At 41.7% G+C, this 27,962-nt stretch overlaps 1 protein-coding gene and 1 long non-coding RNA gene across 2 annotated transcripts; one reads left to right on the top strand and one right to left on the bottom strand.

Annotated features, from left to right (window-relative positions):
* LOC142027301 (uncharacterized) lies at positions 1 to 15,341 on the bottom strand. The gene is made up of 4 exons (XR_012649077.1): positions 15,215 to 15,341; positions 10,923 to 11,058; positions 9,549 to 9,679; positions 1 to 1,716 (listed from the first exon to the last, which is right to left on the bottom strand). It is a non-coding gene; the product is annotated as an uncharacterized LOC142027301 (long non-coding RNA).
* Positions 13,278 to 27,492, top strand: ARRDC3 (arrestin domain containing 3). The gene is made up of 8 exons (XM_075021208.1): positions 13,278 to 13,808; positions 17,216 to 17,297; positions 19,749 to 19,896; positions 21,139 to 21,241; positions 21,629 to 21,885; positions 22,295 to 22,457; positions 23,310 to 23,464; positions 24,888 to 27,492. The coding sequence occupies exons 1-8, from the start codon at positions 13,529 to 13,531 to the stop codon at positions 24,942 to 24,944; spliced, it is 1,245 nt and encodes a 414-aa protein (XP_074877309.1). The 5' UTR covers positions 13,278 to 13,528; the 3' UTR covers positions 24,945 to 27,492.
* Positions 27,493 to 27,962: the final 470 nt, after the last annotated feature.

Raw genomic sequence — 27,962 nt, 5'->3', positions numbered from 1 at the left:
ATCAGACATTGCAGATTATTTTTTTCCAGTATAGACTGAAGAAATATGGGTGACAGTCTAGAGAACAAAACAAAAAAGACTGTAGCAAATGAGGCTGGAAGTACCAAACAGTGCAGACAGCAGCAGAAATAAAGGCAAGAGTTTGCATGAAGGAAAACCTGGCAGACAATAAACTCAGTGGCAGCACTGGGATAGAACAGCCCCATAAAAATAGTTTCATGAGCCAAAGCAAGAGCATAACAAGGATGGTCATGGCATCATCAATATAACCGAAGAGGAAATGACCTTTGGGGATAGTCGAGGCTTTCTTCACTTGCTTCGATTCATTTTGGGTAGCATGTGCCCACCTCCCACACTCAACATGCACTGTCGATGGTAGCACCAGTGCTGCATCTCCGGTCAAAGGCTCTCATGCTGCTGTGCTTTACTGTAGGTGGCTGCAGCAGCTGCCAGCTGATGGAAAGGAAAGCCTTTGTTTTCACCAACTCTAAACACCAGGCAAACTTTATGCTGAAGTTTCTATTTAGTTTATGCTATCCAAACACAGACATATGCCATGGGGCATGCACAGGGGACTAAAATCCACACAAATTATACTTTAAACCTACATTTAGATTTGTCACCTTGAAAAGGCTCTTCCTCCTTATCTTCCTGTTAAGATGCTTACCTTGCTGTTAGATCAGCGGTCATGTTAAATCTGCATCCAAAAGTTTGTGTCCACAGACATGGATGAAGCTTTTTTCTGGGTTTGCACTGAAATGAACATCTTTTCCTCTCCCTGTCTAAAGTACACTTGCATAAAACCTGATCATGATGCTGATCTAATCATTTTCCTGAAGGATTTTTCTATTACCAACACATGGAATAAATAAGGTGGACTACAGAGAAGCTATTAATGACTCCTTTTAAAAAGCCATAACAGAATCACAAACATTACACAAGAGTAGCACTTCTTTCTGCCTATGCAAAATGAAACTGAAATCTCAATGTAAGCCCTTTATTTACACTGAAACTTACATTTCTGATAAAAGTATAACCATGTATGAAACTAAATGACAAAGTAAAGCACACAAATATATCAATGAGATTAACGAATAGCATCTATTATTAGCACTTGAGTGTAGCTGGCAGGATAGCAACTGAACATGCTGAAGTAGAAAAGCAAGCTGAGTTTCAGGAATACTGTACCATATATATCCTCATATAAAAAAGAAATAATTCAAAGAGTATCTCAAAACCTCAAGTATCTTCTTTCATTTTATGATCACTGAAATTTTATTTTGGCCCTCATGTTACAGTTCTAGAAAATTGCAAATACCCGACGCTGCACAGCACTTTGCATTTTGAGTACTACTGAGGTCAACAGGACTTTTAGGCTGCATTAGTATAGGGTATTACATATTATATAGATTATGATATATAATATCACTGTATTTCCTAAATATGCTCAACATTGTTTATACAGCTGCTGATTTTATGCTTTCTGTTTGAAATTATTTGAACGCCAGCACACAAAATGTGAACAATTTGCAACAGCACTTTCTGAAATATACATAAACAGCCACCAGATGGCAATAAAACCCAGCTAATAAGCAAAGTTCCAGCTTTCTGCGATGTTCAAAATCACTTTTGTTGCCTTCCTTTCTTACAGCTAGTGGACACGCAGCAAAAATATCCACTCACGTAGTTCAAGTGCTATTCACAACTGATGAACACCTGAAATGAAAACTGGCAGTGTTTACATATTACACCAATAAGAGTGAGTTCAGTGAAACAGTAGATTAATTGCCCACCATAGAAAAACATGGCCCAGAATTACTAAGTATTCAGCATAGTTCCCCTGAATTGCAGTAAAAACTTTTCACAATACTCCCAGCTACCACCATATCCTCGTTGTTTTAATTCTTCCTTATTTATCCTCTTAGTATTTGCACAAATTTAGTTAGACTAAAAATACTAATCACCGTGACTGAGATCAATGCCACTTTATATCCTTCTTTTCCCACTATTTTTTAATTTTCAATACACATTCAGTGCAAGTGCTGACATTGAGATCTACAATACTCTACAATGCTCTCCCTTATTAACAAGAACTTCACTATTCTGAAATGTATTGTCAGGTGACATATGAGCTTTTTTTTTTTTTCTCCTTAAAGACAATTGCCTGTTTTTTTCCCATTACGTGTGATACCATCAAACACATCTCATTTTGGTTTTTTAATGGTTTTACTCAGGTACATATGCAAGAATGTATTCTTGTTGAGTATATTGTCATGTACGTAAGATATTTACTTCAGTTTAAAAAGAAAAAAAAATCAATTTATGTAAAAAAACCTATGCTGCTAGATGAGAAAAACTCCAGAGCTTTCTCAGACTCACTCAGTTAAGCAAAAATTGCTAGCCAGGCTTTATTTTCAGACAGAACTACACACAGTCATGCATAAAAACAAAACAGTCACATTGAATAGCTCTGCAACTGATATATGACATATATGAACTTTGCCAGCGTGTACCAGCCAAAGACCTTGCACTGGGACTTCTTGTTCTTCAGCAACTTTTCCAAAGAATATTTCTTAAACCTCTTCATCACTCAAGGTTAGTTTCGTAACTATTACACTGTCTGCTGGGAAAGGCATTGTGCTGAACTACCAAACTGCATATTACATTAATCAAGCTTGTTCACTTTTCTAATGTTTCATTAATTTGGGCCACTTGGATCTTCTGCTCAGCTAATTCTTCATCTCCTCATGTAACAGCAGAATGGTGAGGGGGTTTTGCTCCTTATCCAATTAAAAAAAAAAAAAAAAGGAAAAAGAAGAACAAGGTAAAAAAAATGCTGAAGTATCTTGTCATCTCAAACAGTAGGAGACATGAACCTGTTGGGTGATTTGGGATTTTTTGCACTCCTCTATTTCCTCAGCAGAAAAATAGGACTTTCTCCCTTTGCAACCCATCCTGAGGATCACTGCTGTGGTTGCTGCAACAATTAGTTTGTTAAACCACTTTACTGAAGCCACACGAGGCTTGCTGACAAACCCTGGAGGGGAGCTTAGGCTTGGAGGTCTGAGAGTTGTTTGGCCTTAATGAATGAAAATATGTGACAGCAACATTCGTCATGTTTTCCATAATTTAGCTGCTCAGCGTTACCCCTCCCTGCACTGCAGCACTTAATAAGGCCCTTAATGTCCCCTTAATCAGGCCGTACTTAATGTTACTGCTCTGCTGCCTTCTTTGTGTGACTCTTTTCCCTAAAGATATTAATAGCAGTTTCAGAGATAAAAACTACTGACAACTCCATATGTTATACAGTAGCAAGCTCCTTCCTTGGCTGATTTATTTAAGTGGAGAAGTTGCAAAAATTTCTAAGCTGTTGTTGAAGGATAAATCAACACCTCTATCAGTGAAGCATTACATCTTTTGGGACTCCTTCTGTGCACCAGTCACAATCAATCCAAGAAATATATCTGTGTGTCCCTTCGCCAGAGCACGGAGAATTTTTCTTGGTCAAGTACTCAGCAAGGACCATAGGTCATTAAAACTTAGCATCTATTTTCCTTCTTCAGTAGCTATTTTTAATGCTTACCCATGTTGGCTGAAAAGGCAGTAGATAGCAAACCTGCAACTCAGATTTAGCCACCCAGATGTCCAAAATTTAGCGTAACACTATGCTACACATGAAGGTCCTCTTAAGGAGTTCAAAATGGGAGGTATGGTAGTTTCTGTCTTCAGTGTGAAGGTGATTTTAAGCATCCCCAGCAGACCAATGAAATAACGACAGTCTCAGTAGAGCATCAAACCTGTTCAGCTAAATTTGTTTTTTCAATACAATTTTGCCAACCTGCTGAAAAAGACTCTTCTTTTGCAATCTTCACAGGGTGCAAGGTTAACTCATGGAGGACACTTAAACCCCTATGTATTAACAACTTACTGGTCAAACGAGATTACCCAATTTTACAGAAACTTCAGGGAAAAAAACAGTCTTAAGCTGCATCACTGATCTGAACATATGAATGCCATTACAAATTTTGTTACCTAGTATTTCCCTTCTTTGTAATTTCCATGTTCTGTATTCTACTGTGTTGGTGATTTCAGTGAAATGTGCAGGACTACATCTGGAAGAAAGGTTTAATCTGTTGGAGTAAGAGGAAAGCCTGAAGTGTTTCTTCCACTACTTAGTAACCATGTCATCATCACAGACAAAAACGGCAGTGAAGGAGAAAACACTAATGCTACTGGCTTCATTGTATGAGTTCATCTAGATCAGTGCTGCTTAGATCACCTTGGGTCTTCATAAAAAAGCTGTTCATTTAACGAAAGCATTCATCAGGTTAAAAAAATGTCCCCAAGTTATCACTCACCCTCATATGTTACCCAATGTGATTGTGAAAAAGTATGAGTCACTACAAGTGAGCAAGAAACTCACAGTCCAGTAAAACAGAATGCCATTGCCAAAACCGGTGGTTCCTGGAAAACCAGAGAGAAATTCTAACTACATGTTTCACTTAAATGCCTTGCTCTGGAATTGAATCCAGGCAGTTCTGCTAGGTCCAAACACAGTATGTATGGAGAATTAAGCATCTGACAATGAGACTTATAAGCAACATTACACTGAATCCACAGCTATCTGTGGCAGCCCACAAATATGTCCTGAGGGCGCAGATCAGTATTCTCTCGCTGCTGCATAGATGCTGGGTTGGGGTGGCAGGGAAACGAATCTGCTTGCTTGGGATCCACACCCTGGAGACAGGAAAATTTCAGATGGGTTAAAAAAAAAAAGGATACATTTTCTGGCACGTCAGGTTGCATGAAAAGATGAGTTGCACACACATAGTACCACACAAATGGAATAGTACAGATTTCCCTGCACAAATTACATTTGGTATAATTTCACCTATCTGCCTAGACCACCTCCTGCTTTTATATGGCCTTTATAAGAAAAAACACACACACACAAAAAAAAAAAAACAACCCAAACCCACAGAACTATGAAAAACCCAAAAGAACTCTAAAGGCCAGTCCCCTGTTTCTTAAAACCAGAGTACCCGAGAGGAGCTCAGCAGTAATACTGTCAACTAGAACAGCCTACAGACATACAAACTTTCAGATACGCTACACAAGAGTCACTTTTGGGGACCGTACTGCCCATCATTCCCTAGTGAAGCCCGAACCCCGCGAGTATACAGCCCCGTGCCAGGTGCTGCCTCCAGTGGGAAACCCAACACGACAAAGCACTGCCATCTGCTAGATGGCTGCTACGAGTGGAGCATGGACAAGGAGTAGCCTTTCCTTGCAAACTGTCCCAAACAAATTCGACATGCGTGTGCCCAAGGACATAGTTTTCGCACAACCAGAATGCTATCACAGCATAATTATGATCTGTTTTCCAATTGCGTCCCTGAGGGCTGGTGGCCAACAAATGCCCAGTTTCTGGATCCTGACCAGCTGGAATAAGAGGAAGACCAAGCTGCTCAACTCTGGCAAAAATGACCCATGCAAAACTTTCTAATAAACCTTTGAGGTGCCCCTGAAGCAGAGTGTCTCAAAGGACAGGCAGGAATTGGGCAAGGACTTTCCCATGGTCACAGTTCTGCCTAAGCTCCATTTATGGAGCCTAAATCCTTTCTCTCATTCAAACTTGGCCCACCCTGTGGAACACAAAATGCACAAAGGAGCTGACTGTGAGACATTTGTGTGGCACAACGTGTGTGCAACTCATCTTTTCAGGCAACCTGACGTGCCAGAAAAGGCATCTCTTTTTTTTAACCCATCTGAAGTTTTTTCCCTCTCCCATAATTCCTTCTTTACTCTTCTCCAGCTCGTAAGTACTTCGCTGTGACCACTTTACCCACTAACATTAAAAGTTACCAAAAATCCTTAAAACGCCCATGCTCAGTAGACCATCCTGCATCGCTACGTTCTTGCACTGTCCTTTTCTGTCCAAGCAGCTTCACACCCTGAGGTTCCAGCACCAGCCACGTACGGCTGTCAGCCCCACAGCCATCACCCCCCTGCCATTTCGGTTTTGGCTCGGGCATGAAGGCTGACTTGCTGTACTGAGCACCCTGTATATTTCTGCACGGCTTGGAAATCCTCCCCACAGAGCCGCTGAGCCAACAAGGCGTGCACAGTGTCCATGCCTTCACTTTTTAACAGCACACACCACCAAGAAGGAGAGAGGCATTGCTTCCACATACATCACTTAAGGGGCCAGAAATACAGAGAGAAGCATGGCTTCCCCAACAGTGACAACCATCACTCTTGTTGGTGAAATGTTTATCTCACTACTAAAGGCACATTGTATGTGCTTATTAGTTTAGCTCAGAAAGTTGAAGTAAAATAGATGGTCTAAAACAGAACTCAGCTCGCCTCGGGGTCACTTCCTTTCTAAAAATACTGCCTTACTAAAGGTCTGAAACTAAGCTAAGGAAGAGCTGGTGTGCTGAAAGCTGGTCTGTTCTTTTTCCAGACTATAAATTAGTCTAATAAAAGATATTACCTCTCCTAGAATCCTTGCTTACCAAAAAGCATAACAGCTTATTTCTGGAAATAAAATCACAGTATATAACTTTCCATTTTGAAACAGAAAGCTGATGGGTGTTCTTTGATGAACCAAAAGAAAGGGGAATAAAAACATTCTCAGTTTTCTTATAAAGCTCCAGTCCAAATATTTTAAAAATATTTCTTCTGCTTTTCCTGGATGTTGGGAAAGATCCTGTGACAAAAACACAAACAAAAAAACCCAGGGACTTCGTATAGCCACACCTATTACAAGATTTCTCTGTAAACTGCTAGCAAGAAGAGATGAACATGGAAAGAGAGGATGCAAAAGCAGTATTAAGAAAATAATGGTGTAGCACGGTCCTTAGTACCACCATGACCCAAGCGTGAAGCCTAGGCCTGGTTTCTCTGGCAGCAAACCTTACCAGAAAAAGCTGCGTAACATGTTTTGCTTCCTGGGCACCCAATATGGTTTGTGGCCTTCTTTATGTTGTAGCTTAATCACTCCAAGGTCATTTAGATTTCATAATCTTGCCTTTTCTCATATCCTTGCCAAAGACCTTCTAGGAAATGTTCATTAAAATAAAACACTGAGGAACAGTGGCTATCTTGCATTTTTCAAGGAATACGTCTTTACATGTTTTTTATATGTAACTGTGAGCCTGAGCCAAGGATGGAGGCTCTGCAGCTATGGCACGGACCACAAAGAGACAGTTTCAACCTAATAGGGAGCCTGTGTAAGGATAAAATAGGCGTGAGGCAAAGCCTAGAGTCCAAGCTCTGCTGAACCAGCACCCGGTCTCCACAGTGGCAGCTCAGGTATCTTTGCAGCATGCTTTCAGAAGAAGGAGTGCCCTGCTGAAATAGTGGGTGGCTCTGAATAGACCCAGATTAGCTTAGACACAGTCCCCAGCTTATCACAGTGCCAGCCCTTCTGGCAGGAGATGGAGGAGTTGGCAGGCGCCTACAGATGAAGTAGCTGCAAGGCAAGAAAGGGGGAAACGCCTTAGGGGGAGCAGGGAGGGACAACAGGGACAATCAAACCCAGTGCAGGACATGGCCACGTCCCTTCTAAACTATGTTCAGTATTCTAGCTCTGGCCCCTGTTTGACTGTCCATCGTCACGTCTGAAGTAGGTATTTCAAGCACATGCTTATATATTACTGACTGCAACTGTAAGCTTGCCCTTTGGTCATGTTTGCCAGGAAAGATTAGTTTAAATACATGTTTAACTGTTTGTTTTCTCAGTTTAACAGCACTAACAATTATTTTCTCAAACCAAAACTTGCAAATATTCAGTTTAACATGATTAATACATAACTCAAATTCTATTTTTAATAGTAAGTACACCTCAGAACTCAAGTTACTCTAAATCATTACTTAGCAAATATTTAGAAGTAAAAGAAAAAACAAAACCCTAACTAAAAACTGCAAACAAAAAGTTCCAGTTTGAATACTTTCATTACTTACAGTATGTACCTTCTGAAAAAAGAATGGTCAGAAATGCAGCTCTTTGTTGTGCACATGCTTTCTCACTAACTACTATTCTGCAAGGATACTGGTATGACCGGGCAAAGCTGCTCCTAGCTCCTAACTCCTTCAAACTCAGGAATCAGTTTCACAAACTCCAAGTTTCTTTACATCAGTGAGGATAGCATTCTCCATTATAAACCAAACCCAAAATATGCCTACTCAGTAAAACTTTCTTTTCTCTCTACCACAGCACTGACAGCTGAACAGCAATTCCAGTGCAGATGGTACCAAAAGGAAGGTCTGTAGACATCCCTCTGCATCTAGGACTTTTGGAAGCAGCTTCTCAGAGTTGCAGTGCATAGATCCATGTTATTGTAACATGATGCATCTCACCACCGTTCCACACCTTAATGTGACAATATTTCACAAATGTAGCCTCATAACCGATATGAGGAGGGAAAATTTTATTCCTCTTATTTTTATGGATGGATTGAGGATCAGATATAGCAAAGGATTACCAGAAATGAGTCCGTTAGGAGGACTTTCTAAGTACATTTCACATTTTCCATTCATTCACTGCATGAAATACAGAAACCGTCCTGGAGCATGCTTTTTCTTTCCAAGATTCTCCCTTTGATATGAACACCTCAGCCACCAGACAACGGGTAATGTCTGCTTTGACACTCTCTCTAGACCATTCTCTGCTGCACAGTGAAACAGCTTCAAAAGGAGGGGCAAACACGGTCGCCACCCCAAACCAGATAACATATCAGGATTCTCTATGAGGAGATGGGAGAAGAACCTGGAGCTTCCTATTAATGCTAGTTTATTGATTAATGAGTCAGAAGAGCATTGCAAGCTTTTCTGGCTTTGCTTTTAGAAAAAGTAATGACTGTTCTCAAGATCATTGTGCACCACACCCATCTTTGCAGGTTTATCAAGTGCACAGTGAGAAGCCAAATTAGATAAAGTCAGTAAAGGGACCAAAGCAGAATAATTCCTAACCTTTGGATTTTGGGTGGTCTTCAGCATGAATGTACTGTTTGGTCACATCAAGGCTGGGACAGCTCTGGGCTTGTAGAAAAGTGCAAATCTAGGCACCCAACAAACTCCAAAACAACAAAAAATCCTCCAAGGCTGGGTGAAAGCTCATCAAGAATTTTTAGAATATTGATTTGGGGCTTGGTGACCTAAATTCTGCCCATTCCTACATCCACATCCTTCTACTAGATCTCAGCCTGCACAGCAGTCTGCGACATAAAGGATTATGTCTGTGTTGCCTAAACACTCCAGCTAAGATCTGAACCGTGTGGACCTCTCAGAAGCAGAGCAGAGCATGCTGACACCATGCAGTCATCGATACTGGAATAGCTAAGTTCAGATGAACCAGCACTAATTTACAACAGTTTCCAGGGAAGATTCTCAGGCAATGCAATCTGTATTACCCAGCAGGTCAGGATATTTTTTTCTTTCTTTCCATAATTTTCCAACAAAATTTCCTCTCCTCTTTCCACTCTTTCCACCAAAAATAAAACCCCAAAACAACAACAACAAAAAAAAGAAAAAACAAGTCATACCCAGTTTCAGGAAATGGTTTGTTAAATGAGGTCTAATCTTTATCTCTTTATAGAGGCTGGAATATTGCCATCCTCCTTGAAGATACTGACTCCAATAAAAGACAGAGCATCACCTTCATGGTTTTCGTCAGCTAAAAAAAAAAAAAAAAAAGATTTGGACTTGATTTTTTTCAAACTTTATGCTGACTTCTATGCAGAGTCTATCATGTACAAGGCCTGAGAAAGATTATTGGAGGCTCCTGACAAATAATAACCACTCTAAGTGTGTACGAACTAGGTCTTCACTGCCTATTGTTGATCTAAATCATAAGACTTGACCATCTTTGCATTCAATTTTTTAAATCCTGATTCAGGATCTATAAAACTTTTAATACTTAACTAAAGGACAGTTTATTTGAAAAAAAAAAGAACCTCCTGAAAATTAACTAATATTCAGTTAACTAGACAACTGAAAACAATACCTCTCAATACCTCTTTTAGTTACACTTCATAGCATGTTCTCCATTTAAATAGAAGCAGAATTATTTTTTTTTTAATTGATTTTGACACAAAGGTTTCACCAACGGTTTGCAGAAATGCACAAGCAAAAAGGCTGGTAAAAGGCAGCGCAGGCAGTTCACCCCATTTGCCACAAGATGGCACGAAACACATAAATTATGAGGACGACAATAAACAGCATACCGTCAGAAATATTAAAAAAAAAAAAAGCTGCAGAGACTGAATGTATGTGTGACTTTTGGCAGAATGTGGGAAATGCATGAATACGTGCACATACAACATCCTTCTGCAGAACTGCCCACCTAAAGTTTACTATTCATAACACACACTTAACCAAATTGTGAGCCTCTTCAGGGCCCCAGGTTTAAACTCCATATAACCATATATATGGTGCAGTGATCTAGAAGGTGGCTGGAAACAAGCTGGCGTGGGATCAGAAATAAGAGCAGCAAAGAGGTAGTGGGTGGAACTTCTGGTGGGGAACAGGCTCAGATTTAAGTCAGGACAACCCGGGTGGGAGAAGGTGGTCGGCAGTGGGGAAAAGGGCTGTGGGGAAAAGGGCTGAGCAGTGGGCACCCACCCGGGCTGAATCACTCCCAGTCAGAGACAGGGGCAGCAGAAAGAGATGGGCAAGTGGGTGAGAGACGGGCAGGAGAGCAAGCACAAGTGGGCAAATGGCAGACTTAAAGAGAGATTTTTGTATACATACATGTACTTTGTACAAGACACCAAGACAAGAGATTGTTTCATTTCCGTGCTGATTTCTGGGCTGTTCTGGTGAACTCAAAGCTCTTTTCTGAACTCATCATGTCTAAAAGAGTCTGCTAGAGGTTAGCTTCTTACCTCACCTGAATCAGAGACTTTAAGTTAACATACCAAATACTGCCAGATTCATAACAAAATCTTGTGATTCGGGAGTTTACAGCTGTGCCCACGATAACCAACAGGATGCAACATGAGAAACGCTGGTCCCAAACCATTCTCCTTCCCCAAAGGACACAGGAGTGAAGAGCTGCAGGAAGGAGATTCATGTTTTAGGGAAGAGATAACAGGGACAAATAAAAAAAAAAAAAAAACAGAGGAAAGTTTCCTGACTGGAGCACTAGGAAAAGGTGGGTCATTATTACAAACAAGAGCAGATCTCAGCTCAGGTGCTTTGGGTGCGTATATATGTGCATAGCGCAGAGTGAATATGAAATTGATTTTTTCTTTTTTCACCAAGCTTTAACAGGAATTTAGAATTAGCCTTGAAAACTGGGTCAACTTTCATGTAAATCAGCACATCCGATCACTCAGGGTATTTTGTAATTAACTCAGAACAACAGCATAGCAATGTATGGAAATTAGAGAGCTTCAAAGATCGTGGGATTTTGCATAACACGGGTATCCACATGTCACACAAATTTCAGTGGACTCAGTTCTATGTGTTTGGAAGAACATCCAAGAAAGGCTCAACCATGCCTGCAGCCCTCAAAAGTTGCTCCAAATTGCAGCTGTCTCACTGTTGCAATAAAAATCAGATTTATTGGTGGCATTGTCAACATGTCCAGTAAGCCTTAAGAAGCAGGGCTACCATCCACTGCATTTTTCTCCAGACAGACATCCAAGAATAGGAAAGAGCTGTCTGCTGCTCAGGATGACGCATGGTCAGGACTTTTAAGTGTCTGCAAATTGGCAAAACCTAAAGTCCAAGAAGATGACCCACAAGTTCACAAAGGGTGTGATCTTCCTAACAGCGTACTCGTATGAAACGCTTGGCGCACATCCCACATCCCAACAGCAGCTGTGGTATTTTTAAGTTGTGTGTCTAGAAATGGATCGGCGAAAGACAGGAATCCCAGTGAGCAGGGAGGCAAGTTAGGGCTACAAGGTCTGCAGATGATATATATACAGGGGAGGTTTTACAGCAGCTGAGCAAATTGTTTTGTCCTTCTTCGACAAGCCTGGAATGGCCAAATGCAATCAATACACAAAACATATCACATGTTATCAGAAAATAAATGAGCACACACCGTACCCCAATTATGTAGGAAGGTCCCCTTCCTTATGTACATAAATACAAAAAAAAAAAAACAACACATGAATATCCACTGGGCTAGCTAGATTTGGGTCTGCAACTTCCCAGAAAAGGCAGCTTCATTTGTGCTCTTCATCATCTCTGCAGATTCGCCCTGAGAGAGGTGGATGGTGACAGCTGAGCCAGAACTGGAAGGACAGGAGCTGTGGCCCAGGCTCCGTGGATGGAAGCTGCATCCCGTCTGGCTGCCAGCTTTTGCACGTCCTACAGCAACCGCGGGCCACTGAGTTGTGGTTTCTATGACTCGTGGAGGACACGGTTACCTTCTAAATTGTAGAAAAGAGGAAGAACGTGCAAATAAACATATGCACGAGACCAACTGCATCTAAAGACACGACTGCAACAGGAAAAGCATTAGCAGGAGAGGAGTTATGACCCCTCTGCTTCTCTGGAGAGTTATCTTTTTACAGTTGGACTCTGTGATCTCAAAGTTCTGTTCCACCCTAAATGAGTCTATGACCGAAGGAAGGATGAAGCCTTGCCACAAGATGGTGCAAAAACATAAAAAGTCCCCTAACACACCCGCAGGACACAACCGAACATCTTCGTGATAAAAAAGCATGAGAACCTCCACCAGGTGTCACGTCAAGGGAAAAATGAATGACTTTTTTTTTTTTTTTTTTTACTTGAGAAAACCAGGGAATACAGGCATAAGCTTTGAAAACTTTTTAACTGTCGCTCCGAACTTCCAGCGCTGCGCCTCTGTGCCACCGCTCCCCGCCCCCAAAGCAGAGCGGCTTGGGGAGGAGATACCCACCACCATCACACCAAAACCTGGGGGAAACTGCAAGAATTACCAACGCAGGAAAAAAAAAAAAAAAAAAGAAAAAAAAAAAAGAGCACGAGAGCGTTTACCCAAGAAACGGGGATTAAAGAAAAAAAAAAGGCGGAAAAGTAACCACTCAAACGGGATGGGGGGGGAGAGGCACCGCCCCCCCGCCCTTGCACGATACCCAAAAAGTCGTGTCCAAAAAGTCGCGTTCAAAAAGTCGTGTCCAAAAAGTCGGAGGGGGGTAGATGGCCCGACCCGCTGCAGCGGGGGCGCGGACAGGCCCCGCCTACAACGACCGGTGGGCGGGGCGGAGGCGGGGCGGCGCATGCGCGTTGGGTCTTGTTTGTCAGCGGGCTTATAAGGCGGGACCGGCGGCGGCTCCGGTAGCGCCTTTGTGGGGAGAGAACCGGCAGCAGCGGCCGGGCCCCCCCGCCCGCCCGCCCCCCACCCCGCGCCGGTTGGGCTGGGGCCGGGGCTCCCTGCCGTCCCCATGAGCGCGTTTTAAGGTACGTGCTGCCAGCGTTGCTCTTTGCCCTAAGGGGTTTGGGGATTTTTTTTTTTTTTGAGGTGGGGGACTCTTCCTTTTTTTTTTTTTTTCTTAGAGTCTATTTTTCTACTCTTTGCTATAAAATCATGGTGCTGGGGAAAGTGAAGAGTCTGACGATAAGCTTTGACTGTCTGAACGACAGCAATGTCCCCGTCTATTCCAGCGGGGACACAGTCTCAGGAAGGGTCAGTTTAGAAGTCACTGGGGAAATTAGGGTGAAATCGCTTAAAATCCACGCCAGGGGACATGCAAAAGTGCGTTGGACGGAATCGAGAAATGCTGGATCCAACACTGCCTATACACAGAACTACACTGAAGAAGTAGAGTATTTCACCCATAAGGACGTCCTGGTCGGCCACGAGAGAGGTAAGGGTCTGCCTTCATAGTGCAATTTGGGGTGGCTTTTTTTTTTATTCTTTGTGGGGAAAAGGATGCATCTTTGCATCCCTGGTTCTTTTTTAACGGATGCAATTCGTTACCTTCCTGTTAAAGCTGCGGGAGATGGATCCGCACCGTGCCTGCAAGCAGGGCTGTGTTGATCTCCCTGCCCTTCAGCACAGGCATTTATTAATACTTTTTCGTTTTTTTAAATGACATTACCGTTTTGGGGTGGGTTTTTTTCACTAGTAGCATTAGCAGGATTTGCCCCTCCGTGGGGAGCATTGGTATAAAATCAAAGCCAGATAAGCAGTAAACGACTTCACTGGCAGCATCCAGGCAAATCCTGAAACACAATGAAGGCATAAAACCAGACTTTTTGACACATGGGGGGTTCTGCTTTCCGGGCAGAGAATGTGATGGGATTTTTAAGGATGGCTGCTTATTGGCCGCTAATAGATTCCCCGTGGCTTATTTTGACATGGCTATCGCCACCCCACGTGTAATTTTATTTTTTTTCCTAACCTTCTCCCGGATAAATCTCTTTCATTTCCCTCGCCCCACCCCTCGGGAAGGGTCGGGGGGGGGGGAACACCCCAATTTAAAGATGTGTCCAAAAAGCCCTGATGGCTAGCAATGGGGAGGGGGGGAGGGCTGGAAGGGGGTAGTTTGCGGTATGGAAGCATCCCTCCCCAAAACTGGGGGAGGCGAGGACCTCCTGTTCCCCCCCACCCCCCAATTAGTGCCGTGGGCTGCAGGGGGTCCCCACTCTATGGGGTGTACCCCCCCAGTAGCAAGCAGAAGGAGAGCAGCGAGGCTCGGGGTGTGTGTGTGTAGGGGTGTGTGTGGTTTTTTTGTGGGGTTTGGGGGTATTTTTTTTTTCCCCCGAAGTTCGCAGCCTTTGTTCGAAGCGGTTCAATCCTGTTTGGGACCGGTCCGGGGGGGGTGGGGGGGGGGGTGCGCCGCCTGCTCCGCGCAGATTGGCCGCACGCGTCAGGTGGTGGCGATGACTTAATTCCCTAGCACAAGAAAATAATGTTAAAAACCGGTTATGTAATTTGGGTGCCGCTTGCTTTTCCTGGTTGGGTTTGGGGTTTTTATTATTATTTTTTTAAAATAACGCCTGTTTACTGCGGGGATGGGATATTTCCCCTTCCTTTTGGGGGGGGGCGAACCTAAAACGTTAATTTCTCAAGAGCTCTGCCGGCAGCAGCGAGCCCATTCCCGAGCGTTTCTGACAGGAACGCTGCAGCAGAGCTGGGGGGGGGGCTTTTTTTTTTGGTGTTTTAATTGACACCTCCACAGCTCGCTGAGGGGGTGACTGAAGTGCCCCAAACCCCTCCTCACGCCGCCGCCGCCTCAGAAATCACTCGCCCGAGCGAAACTCCACGCACCTCCGGGTCGCGGGTGACAGAAGGGGTGCAGAGCCTCCGGTGGGGTGGGGGGTGTCGAGGAAAGGCCGCGTCCCGTCAGCCGCTACCGGCGCCCGCCTTTCAATAACTGCCCCCCGGGCGCCGCTCCCCGGACCTGGCGATCCTAAACCCGGCCCCCCGCCCTCCCCCTGATTGGCCGGTCGGCGTTTGTTGGCCCTGTTGCTAAGGCGATACCAGCCGCTGATTGGAGGAGCCGTTGGCCGCGGGGCGGTGAGGGGAGCAGGTTCCCCTGCCCGCACAGCCGGCCTGCGCCGGCAGCGCAACCCCCCCCCCCCCCTCCTCCCGCGGGGGCGGGGAGGGAGCGCTCCCCTGAGGAGCTGCGGGGGGGGGGGGGAAGCCCCTCTGTGAGGGCGGGACGCCCTGCCGCCAGTCACGTCCCCATCGCCCCCCGCCCCACACACACGCACACCGGTAACGTCCCCGGAGGGGTCTCGGCAAAAGGCGGTCGGCGCCCCGCCTTCCTTCCCTCCCTCCCTCCCCTCAGCCGGCGGGGAGCGGAGCTGCTGAGCGAATTGCGGCGGGTGTAACGTATACCGTATGTATATGAGCGGCTGGCTTGGGGATCCGCTCGCGCCGGTTTAGGCCGGTCGGCTCCTGCTCCAGCCTGGCCCCTGATTGACAGCTCAGCACTTGTTTACCACAGCTCCGCCGCGGCCGCCCGGCTCGGCGGGACTGCTGAGCTGGCAGAAAAGGGGGGGGGGGGGAGAACTTGTCTGTGAGGAGGAGGTGGCCGTGCGGGGACAGGGAGCCAACGCCAAAAGCCACGCTCCCCTTCTCTCTCTCCCTCAAAAAAAAAAAATAAAAGGCAAGCCACCCTCACGCTAATATACATTGTCTCGCCATTTCGGCGCGTCTCCCTGGCATGTATTTCGTGACGCTGTGTGCTGAAGGTGCATTTGGTCGACAGCTTGCTGGTGGAGGCTTTTTTCCTTTTTTTTTTTCTTTGGTTTGTTTCGCCTTTTTTTTTTTTAAAGATTTTTGTCGGCCTTTGCGACGTACGACAGGAAAGGGAGCATCGGCATTTCTGCAGGACAATGGGAACTTAAAACCCTCCTGTGTGCCTGCCTACCTCCATTAATGCTTCAGACCATTAAGTATAAGCGGTTGCTTTTCGCATTGTCTCTCTATATCCCATTCTATTATTCCAGCCCTTTTTATGTGCGAGGTGCTCAGTTATTTTTCTCTCAACTTTCTATTTTGATGGAGTCAGCATTTTTCTGCTCTTACGGTAATTATGTCAGAATAAACTGCAGATTTGTTGCAGTGCTTAAAGGCGTACAAGAAATCATGACCATAAATGAAGGCTGGCTTTCTGGGTGGAACCAGCAAATACCTGTATCTCGCTGTCCAAGCAAGATCAAGTTAACCTATCAAAAACCGAAAAGTTTAGCTCTAGACAGCATTGATTGGGCAGCTTGCCATTTTCTGTGCCTCTGGTACTTTCCAGGTGGTGCTTGTACAACCTTTTTTTTCCCCTCACCCCCTTTTTTTTGTGATTAATTTGTGGACGCTCTTGCTGGGCAGGAGATAAAAGGAAGTTGAATTACTAAATTTAATCTTACACAGCAGACTTCATGCAAATTGCTTAATGCTGTTAAAGAGCCATCTCTATTTCATTTTAACTAAGAATCACAGTGGAAAGCATGATTTCCATTACAGGTCTTGCAGGCAGGCCTTGAAATGGCAGCAGTTACAACTGTGTCAGTGTTCAGAGGCAAGATCATAAATGAAAGCAAGTTAACGTCTGCTTCTCTGTAAGGTGAATCTGGCAATCTTGCCTACTCTTCTGTAGGTAGGATTTGTCCATGCAACCAGTAGTTAATGTGAATGGACCAGACACCCTTGCACCACATTCTCAAGTGCTGTAATGAGTGTGTAAATCCTTTTATTCTGAAAGAGAAGCCCATGTAATGTACAAAATGTGTACAGGTGGAATAGCATATTGGGTTTTTTCCCTCCTAGATGATGACAATTCAGAAGAAGGCCTTCACACCATCCACTCGGGAAGGCACGAATATGCATTCAGCTTTGAGCTTCCACAGACGTAAGTGCCTGCGTGCAGTCCTCGTGCCCTGCTGCCCACCCGCCTGAGCAAAACTCCTGCTGTGGGTGGAGGGGAAACCTTTTCAATGGTAGTAGGAATTGTGCTCTGACATGCAGTGGAGGACATAATCTCATTAAACTGAAGAGGTTGCTTTTAAACTGACACACGCTTCCTTTTCTTTTTATTTCCACAAACTGGGAGCTCATTGCTGCCCAGTTGCTCACTTCCTTTTGACCAAGTCTTACTGATTTACTAGGTCTTCCAGTATTTTACCCCTTCCCAAGAGGAGGAAGAGGAATTTGAACCATTGCTGGAGTACTGCAGAGTGGCTGAGATACCTTCTAATCCAGCCAACAGTTTACTGGAGCCATGTAGGCTAGTAGAACTAGAGATAAGATCACAGCTGAATTGTTTGGGCTTAGTCTGGAACAGATGTGGCAAGTTTAACTACCTTTGAACAAAAGAGGAGGTTGTTCTAGTTTAAATAGGTTGTCTGCACCCGGGCTGGCCTTTATGCAGAAAGCCTGGATGGAAATAAGCAGAAGGATGGGTGGATGAAGCAAGAAAAACTCCGATACCTTATCCCATTTGTCTCAGCAAAGGTGAAGCAGGAGTGAGAGCAGAAGTGTTAAGATAAAGATTGTTTCCACACCCCCCTGAGTCTGAAATGTGTAATGTAGACATTGTGAATGGGAGATTTATACATAGAGGAGTTACCAATATGGAAAGGAGCTAAAAATACAAGTTGCAATAAAATTAAGTGCACTGGAACAGAGGGAGTCTCGACATGGATGGAAAAAGGAGCCTTTTGCTGTAACAGGCAAGCAGTGAAGTCATTAAGGTTGAAAAAATTTGGCAGTGTTACGTGAAATAGCTCAGTACCTAATATTAAAGCTAATAAACCATCTGTTTATTAGAGGTGCTGGTTTTAGGAGAATCTGCAGATGATCAACACTTCTGCGGGTCAGTTTGAAAGTGAATAGCACTGGACTTTACAGTAGATCTTACAGGAACAGCGGAAAAGAGATGTATACATGGAGATTTTTAAAGACAATGTAGCGTTCTGAAAATCTCAACTATAAAAAGAAGACATTGATCTTTGCTGGAGTTGGAAGGGGCATTTAAATACAAAAAAAAAAAGCCAAAACATTATACACAAATGTGAAATGCCTAGCTTGAAGTGAAGCAGATAGCCACCAAGATATCACAAGCATTGGCCAAAGCACAGGTTCTTTGTCTAAGTGACCTGAAGGAATAACTGTGAAACCAGCTGTTAATAATACTGAAAAAACAAAGGCTGGTATTAAAAGACTGAAGTTTAACACTGCTTATTTGTTATTTTGTGCCCACAGAATACTTCCAAAATTTACTTAAACTAAAGAGCAACAGTGGAAAGAAAGGCGATGCACACTGGCCATACTGATTTTTGCCCTAAAGAGTATGGGACAGGATGAAATATTAAAGACTGATTAGAAAATCCTTTCATTTGGATTATTAGGGAAATAAAGTAAACATCTCAGATGTGTAAGGCTAGTAGTATTCCCCATGGAAGATACAGGAGGTTTGCAAAGAATTTAATTTATATTTTACAATGTATTCAAAACATTGTATAATAGAAAATGATTTGCGTAAAAATAAGTTACAGAAAACTACTGTTAATTGGAGATAAATGGAATATAAAGATCTTCTGTCTTTCATTTTATGATGTTACAGGAAAAAAAGGTGATGCTGAAAGGTTTGGAGATCCTTTCCACATCGTTTTGCCTCCAGCTCCCAAAAAGGACTTCTTTCATCTGTCAAAAGTTCAGAGCAGAATAGGCTTGATGTTTTTATGTATATCTATGCTTATAAATGTACAGTCATATACAATGTAAAAGTTTTAAGCTGGTCTTGTCAGGGTAGAGGAAGATTAGAAGGTACTCAGAATAGCCTCTCTCTTCAGAACTCAAAATATTTACTCTGCTTAAGGTGAAACAAACTACAAAAGTGCTGAGTTACAGCTAAAATTAACCTGACACTGAGATACCAGCCAAGTGGACAATAGACAATGATTTACAAAATATGGTATCCAAAACAATAATTGGTTGATGCTAATTTTAAGTTGGTAGTCATAATTTGGCCTTAAAAGGGCATGCTTTACTCCAGAATTGAAAGTGGCCTCTTTAAGTTTAAAGGAACTGTGTACCCTCCTGGCTTTTTCTAGTACAATTCTTTAATTGATTTTTAAAGTATCTGCAAAACTGTAGTAGGATGAATTGCAGATAATTTTTTTCCTCTGATCTTTAATCTTGAATTTTGCTGAGGGATAGAAACTTTGCAAATAAGTTACGCTGCATTAAATACTATAATGCATTAAAAATGCCATTCTACATACTAATCCCTGATCTGATCAATTGTATCATTATTGGACAGAAAGACATTACTCAATTTTGACCTTTGTGTCCTGCACAGACCACTTGCTACCTCATTCGAAGGCAGACATGGCAGTGTGCGCTATTGGGTGAAAGCCGAATTGCATAGGCCTTGGTTTCTACCAGTAAAATTAAAGAAGGAATTTACAGTCTTTGAACATATAGATATCAACACTCCTTCATTACTGGTAAGAATTGACAGAATTACTCATTCTTTGTTTCTGGCATAAAAACAATGAAGTATAATAACTGAAACAATATCCACATCTAATTTTACCTAATATTTATTTGCTAGTGTAGTTACAGCTGATCTTTTAAGTACTACATCAGTTCAGCAGCTCTGTAACTACGGGTATTTTGAAAGCTATGTTTTCCTGTACTTGGAGTTTCTTTACTTCTAACATATGTAAAAAGGCTTTGTCAATTTAAATTGGTAATACTAAATTGTAAAACGTCATTGAGAATGAAAATTCTGAGAGCTGTTCCTCTTTGATTTTGAATAATCTGTGGAAGGAACAGTGAAATGTAAAAGAATACTATAGTGAGAGACTGCTAACTTAAAAATGCAAAGTAAAAAATGTACTGGCCTGCGTAATTGATAATTTCCATATAGATGGTTTTCTACCAATGGGAGGAAATTATCACAAATCTGTATAATAATTTCTGAAATGTCATTTCATTAAAATATTTTCAGTATCACATCTGCTTTCAATGAGGTTCTGATTTCAATTCAGCCTAAAATTCATTTTCTTTTTTTTCTCCTCCTCTTCCTCAAATTCTAATCCATGGAGGGGGGAAAAAAACCTCAAAGTCCATTGAAATAGGTTTCTTGTGTGTATGGGTGAAAAATCAGACTTGCAAAGGGACATTGGCCTTGTGCAAATTCCATTAAAATCAAAGGACTCCCATTTGACTTCAGTGGTCTTTCGATCAAGTCCTAAGTCCTGAAATAAAAAATAACGAAGTCTGTTTAATGTAGATGAAATGGGGTCATTCCAGAGCAGAGGAAATAGAGGGAGTCAAGGTTACAGTACTTTAGCTTAGTTATTGTTTCTGAAATGCAACGTACTTGTGAGATGTTCTAGTTTACTGATAAATGAAAAGCTCTGCTAACTATATGTTGGGATAATGTAGGCTGTAAAGCCTTTTCTTAAGTTATACAGTATTTATGTGTAAAAACTGTTTTAAGTCTGACTGTAGTATGGAAACGTAGCAGAAAAAGCAGTGTTAATGAGTAGTGGGATTAGAATAAACCTTATCTGCACAGTGCTGTTTAAATACCTTGAGGTTTTTCTTCCTCCAAATAAAACTAGCTATGTATATCAAAACAATAAGTATATTATGAAGATAACTTTTTGTGCTGATCAAAACAGATAAAGAGATTCATGGAACTCTTAATGAAAATGAGCAATGTTGTTCTTTTCTTGCAGTCACCCCAAGCAGGCACAAAAGAAAAGACTCTCTGTTGTTGGTTTTGTACCTCAGGCCCCATATCCTTAAGTGCCAAAATTGAAAGGAAGGGCTACACCCCAGGTACGTAACAGAAGTAATTATAGGAAATGTTTTTCCTTCCCTTTTAAAACAACAGTTTGTGCTTGCTGCTTTTATATAAATGAAATATTTGAACTGTTCTTACACCTCAGTCTGCATTCAGCAATTGTCTTGATATTTTCTTAACTGTGACTAATTTTGTTAACTAATGCTAGCTGTGTCTCCACATTGTTGAAGGACATCTGCTTCTGAGACCTGTACATTTTTCTTCTAGATTTGCTTGTGGTGGTCCTATTCTGTTGGCATCAGTGGATGTTTGTGAGGGTAGAGCATTGCTAGCAGCATCTAGTGCATTATAACAGAATGTGGGAATTTGCTCTAAGCTGCCTTGTAAATGTAAAGAGAATGTGAAATTCTGTTTTGTTTCAGGTGAATCAATTCAGATCTTTGCTGAGATTGAGAACTGCTCTTCCCGTGTGGTGGTGCCAAAGGCAGCCATTTACCAAACACAGGCATTTTATGCCAAAGGGAAAATGAAGGAAGTCAAACAGCTTGTTGCCAGCCTGCGTGGGGAATCCTTGTCATCTGGCAAAACAGAAACCTGGAATGGCAAACAGTTGAAAATTCCACCTGTTTCCCCTTCGATCCTCGACTGTAGTATAATCCGTGTGGAGTATTCACTGATGGTATGTACGTTGGATGGTGTGTTTCACTTGAGCATGAGTAGTTTCCATCATTTCTTGCAAATTGCTAACAAAGTGTTCTATGCCAACTAGTTACAAAAGAAATAGATACCCTATTATTAGTGACCTGACAGGAGTTCTGTAAATAAATTCAGTTTAAATCATGCATGTTCTTAAAACAGTTATGGAGTGCTGGCTGAGCAAACGTGTTAGGAGTAGGCAACAGTTCCATGTAAGGGCTCATGTTAAGAATCCTGAGCTGCTTTTGACTTGGGGAGCTTTTTTGCTCCACAGGGGCATTGGCCCTAAAACAGACAATGAGAAACTTAAGCTCCTCATGGAAAATGCTGTGGAAACTTAGTCTAATCATTACAAAGTGCTTATGCATGTCTTTGTTGTTGTTGTTCTTTAGGTATATGTTGATATTCCAGGCGCCATGGATTTATTCCTTAACTTGCCGCTGGTCATTGGTACCATTCCTCTACACCCATTTGGTAGCAGAACATCAAGTGTGAGCAGCCAGTGTAGCATGAACATGAATTGGCTTGGTCTGACATTGCCTGAAAGACCAGAAGGTAACTTGACAATACAAATCCCAGTCAATTTGCTAGTCTTGTTTTGATTTTTGTCTGCTTTATTCATTGCTGTCATGCAAACAGATCCAAATTATATCCTTCATAATAAAGCCCCTTCATAATAAAGCCCACAGGAAATCCCTTGTGGGTGTTTCCTTGCCACCTGCTTGTTCTCTGTAGAAGAACAGAGTTCCCTCCCTGCCTTACTCTCTCAAGGAGAAGCAGTGAAATGCCAGCTGCTTGGAAGCTGGCACAAGTGAAAACACAGGATGCCATTGTACCTGTGCAGAATTAATTCTGCCTCCAGTATCCCAACTGCATCCTTGGTTATAAGGCATTGTAACCTGTCAAAATAGCAATTTCTCGTGTCCTTTACCAGCCTTAGTAGCCAAGGCTTTGTGAAAAGTTAATGTCATTCATTTCAGTGGGAAATATCTCTTGTGAAAGGAGAAACTCTGTGTCTCCTTCCCTTTGTTTTCATATATCTAATAAACATCCCTTTTTTTTATGTACAAGTCCCAGACTCAGGTTTGTGGAGTCCAGAGGAATGCAATGTTACATCATTCCTACCTGTACAGAAATTTAGCATTCTGGATATGCTTTAAATTTCAAGGGGATAATTAGGCCACAATAAGCAGTGGTCAGTCTGCTCTTGGATTTGAGCATAACCTTACAATAAAACAAAACAGCCTACCCTCCTTTTCATGTTTAATAACTGTTAAAAAGTCACTGAAGTAATTTACCTACCGATGGTACATTTTACAATGATAGGAGTTTAATATTTATCATGTTACATATTTTGACATGCATAAGAACTTGTTGTTTGAACTGCATGTGCCTTTTTCCCTGCAGCACCTCCTAGCTATGCAGAAGTGGTCACGGAGGAACAAAGACAGTCCAGCCTTGCACCCATAGGTGCTTGTGATGACTTTGAGAGAGCGCTTCCAGGACCATTGTTTGCATATATCCAGGAGTTCCGTTTTCTGCCTCCACCGCTCTATTCAGAAGTAGGTACCTCAGACAGAATATGATGATTAATTCACTGCTTTTCTGAATTCTGTCTTGTGGAATAAATGTAGAAAACTGTTTCTCCTTCCTAAAAGTCAGGAGAAATCATTAAAATGATGAACAGGGGATAAGGTGACTTCATTTTGGCAAAGTGCAGGTGGACTGCATCAAGAGTTTTCAGGATTCTTCACAATTCTGATGCTTTGTAGAAATTTCCAAACTGTTGTCTGCCCTCTTAGCAACTTCATTAAAATCTTAATTACATATACAATATATTGTATTGGTTAGCACCAACATTTTGGGTCTGTAGATGCACAGCATAGTAATGTTTTTCAGCTCTGCTTCTTTCTAAAACTACTGTGCATTTTTGGTTCTGTGTGTGTAGTGCCTTCAGAGGTTCCACGTAGAGAAGTTACAAAGGTAGTCTTTCTGACTTCTTCAACATCCCTGGCTGCATTTTTAATTCTGTGAAAGCCACTCAATAACCATGACATAACTTCAAAAGCTTTCCATCTCCATATTTTTCAGGAAAAAGCAGTGCTATCACACAGAAGTTAAATAGTGTCCTCTAGCTATGTGTTGCCTGAATTCACCCTCTGATTTTTTTTCTTTTCTCCTCCTGAAGCAGTAATCTGCTACTGAGTGGGCAGAGAGGAGCATGGTTTTTGTGTGCTGGAGACTTCTCTGAGGACTCTTCCATAGTTTAACCCTAGAATACAACTCAAGTCCTTTTCATTTTAAGTACTTAAAGATTTAGAAAGAAGGCTTTTTTGTCCTCAAAAAAATGGTTATATAAAATCAACTGATAAGAATGTTGACTCAACTACATACTGTACACTTTAACAATTCTTACTATCCAGTTTTGGAGACTGAAGTTAGCAGGTTATTCCCTTTCCTTTTGTAGAAAGGAAGAAGTAGTAAGGTGTGGAACACATGAACCTCTAAGACATTTTATGGGGTGTATGAGGACGAATTACTTGTAACTTAAGTGGCATGACTTTTTACAGTAAGTTTGTGTTTTTTGAAGCAAAACATCTTCTGAAATCAATTAAATATTTTAAGTCACATTCCTAGTGATGAGTTGTCTTTTTGTCCAGTAAACAACTGAAGATTCCTGTGCTACTAAAGCAGATTTTTTCAAGATTTTTTAGTTTCTTGTGCTTAGCCTTAAATTACCATCAACCTGTAGTTTAAAATTTTCCACTAAGTTACTAATCTTTCATTCAAAGTTTTGTATAATTGACTAGAGGTTTTTCAGTTATTTTAATAACCTTTGGATTGGGAATGACATTTATCACTATGATTGTCTTAAACTTGTCAGTTTTGGTGGGGTTTTGTTGGGATTGTTTATTTCTAGCAATTGACTCTAAAAATGCCTTGTTTTTTTTTTTCTTTTTGTGTTTTTTTTCCTCTTTTGTTTAGATTGATCCAAACCCAGATCAGCCCACAGATGACAGACCATCTTGCCCCTCTCGTTGAAGGAATCCGTAAAAAGCTGACTTGACTCGGGTTTTGAATCATACCTGCCGTGTTGAAGGTCAAGGCATCATAGTGGAGACACACTTTCAAAGAAGTGGTTTTGCTCTTGCCTGTATGGTGAATAAGTGAAAACAACCTGTGATCATGCTCTGAAGCCTACAGTATCACTGTAGGACTGCTCCACATGCTTGAAGACCTGAGCTTTCCCACCTCCCCCCCACCCCCCCCCTTAAATACTGGCACATACTAGGAGCAGCCTTACTAACCTACAGTCATGTGTGTCAAAACACTCAAACCACATTGTAAGAGAGGGATGGTTTCCTCTTAATGGTTTGGAAATTTGCACATGCTCATTGCTTACGTTGTGCGGTTCAGTGTCACTACAGCTTTTTCTCATTTATGCCGGACTGTTGTTACCCCCCCTTGTTTGTGGTCCGCACAATAAGGAGCAAAAGAAAGCTTTGGCAAAAAACAACAGCAACAGACTTTGACAAATGCACTGACTTTTCTTTTTTTAATTTAATGTAGCCTGGACTTTACCTGCATATGCACATGCTCAGAATTGTCCTAGTAGGCTGATCATGTATCACCTCTTCAGCTTGGATCCTATTGTGGATTTATTTACAAACATCAAATGCCTTCAAGCCAATTCTTCTTGCTGTATGTTTTGCAGCCTACTGTAGTAGATAAGCAACAGATGTGGGGATAGGGTGGGGGGTGGAGAGCTGATAGAAACTAATAGACTTCATCAAGATTGTATATCTTCCTGATTTCTTTTGAGAATTTGTTGCCTTTCTACTATTACCACAAAGCAGCATTTTGTTACAGACTGCCTAAAAATCACTTAATCTCAGGTGAACTCATCACTTGCCAAACTGTTGGAATGCTATTTGTTTTGTTACGTTGCACTGTTGAGTTACTTCTCTTTCGTTTTGTGTTTGTGTTTTGTTTTTGTTCTTTATTCGAGAGGGGGATCTGGAATAGGGACATACACAAAAGTTACAAAACCCACCCGCATTCCCATTTCTCTTTCTGCATTACAAAAAAAGATGTTCAAGTTGTGAAGCTTTAAAAAAAGAAAAAAAAAGGCACAAATGAAAGCAGCACCAGCAGCCACCAGCTCATCCTGAAAAGAATTTTAAAAGGAAATAGTCATACACTGTCTAGGTTTCATAGACAGATTGATATCTCAAGTAGTAGGGATGGGAAGGGAAAGTAAATTTATTTTTATATATAGTTACCTAATCACCAAAAATTCTATATGTAATGAGTCTCTAGTAGAAAGTATATTTCAGACTGCAGGAAAAGCTTGGACTATGCGAAGAGCTCAGTTTGTGCACTTTGTATTATCTTCAGGGTTTATGATACTGTAAACATAGTAAGACTAGAAGTAATAATTAAACTGGGCAAGATTAGTGTTACCAGCCATACTCAGTTAGCTAGAATTGCTTTGATGATTGCATCTTCTGTGGTACTCTCAAGAGCTTTAAAACAAACAGAACAGTGAATATTACCATATTTTCATTCAGAATGCAAGAAATTCCATGGAAAGAGCACTCGCCCTTGAGTGTGCCCTAAGGAAGAAAAGAGTGCAATGGAGCTATTAGATGTGCGAACACAAATAACAGCACTTACATGCTAGAGATTTACAACAAAAGTCAACTTTCCTTTTCAGAAACCATGTAACACAGACCATTGACAAAGGGACACGCTTCTGGTGTTGACGACTTAAACAAATCAAGATGTAATCCATCAAGTATCTATCTCCTTGTGCAATAAAAGAGCTCAGAAGGGAGCGGGAGAGGGGAGGCTGGTGTTTCTGCGTGGTGCTCGTTCTTAAAAACATCTGCCTTGCTTTTAAGGCTTCATAAATGCGACAAAGTAGGCTTTTCCATAAGTGGCCTTTATGAGAACATGAACAGTAATTCATGTTTCAAAAATGACAACAGGGTGATAAAATATAAATGAGTCGCGTTTTAAGTGATTCAGTTAAAAGGCTTGGGCTTTGAGCAAGAATATTGGACGAGAAGGAAATTGGGTGATGTCTTATGTTACTAGGCCAATTTTGTGAATGTCCCTTCCCTCTACCCTCTCCAACCAGACAATTTTAAAAGCTGATGGGATCGTTGGCATAAAAGGGCATTTGGTGGTTTTACTTTCTTTTCCTTTTTTGTTACTTTAACAGACTAGGGAACAATTGCTGATATACATAGCATTAAAGTACTTACCACAGTATAATGGAAAACTGCATATGAAGCAGGATTGACCAATATCGTAGTAATTGACATGGCATCACAGCCTTTGTGATTAGAGTGAAAAATTCTGTAACTTTTATCAAATAAAGACTTTATGTTTAAATTACGTTAGTAGTTGTTCAGAGGCATTACTCTTCCACAAGTATTGGTCAATTCTCAGCATTACAAAACATGAGGTTCACAGCTGTAGCCCAGTATTTGATATAGAATTCTGATCTGAATTAGGAAAAAGTAAGTAAAATCCAAACATTAGAGAAACAAAGTGCAATATTAAATGTTTGCTTTATAGATTATATTCTATGGCTGTTTGTACTTTTTTTGTTTTTAGTTTTGGTGCTGAATATGTCCTTGTAGACTCTGTTTCAAGAAAACTATGTGGAAAACAGTTTAATTTTTCCTATTGCTCTTCCTCGTGGAAAATAAACTTTTTTTTTAAAAAAAAAAAAAGCTTTTACATGTTACAACTTACTATACATGACCTAAATAGTTTATTCAAAGCATGTCTCTCTATAAAATCCTAACCACAAGGATCACATAATAAGGTACTTAATACAGGAACGCATGTAGTACCTGTCTCAAACTAGGTAGGGAAAAGCTATTTCTAGAACCCGAGCACCACCAAGTCCGGTCTCGGCACCCTTGGCCCCTTTTATTTACATCGGTGACCTTTCGGGGCTGGCTCCCAGATGGGAAACTACAGCTTCCTCCGTGTGGAAGTGCCAGGAACTGGCAGGACCAGGCATGCTTTTCCAGGATACTGTGT

Source organism: Buteo buteo, chromosome Z (assembly GCF_964188355.1).
Source record: "Buteo buteo chromosome Z, bButBut1.hap1.1, whole genome shotgun sequence".
NCBI lineage: Eukaryota > Metazoa > Chordata > Aves > Accipitriformes > Accipitridae > Buteo > Buteo buteo.
This window is presented reverse-complemented; position numbering and strand designations above follow the sequence as displayed.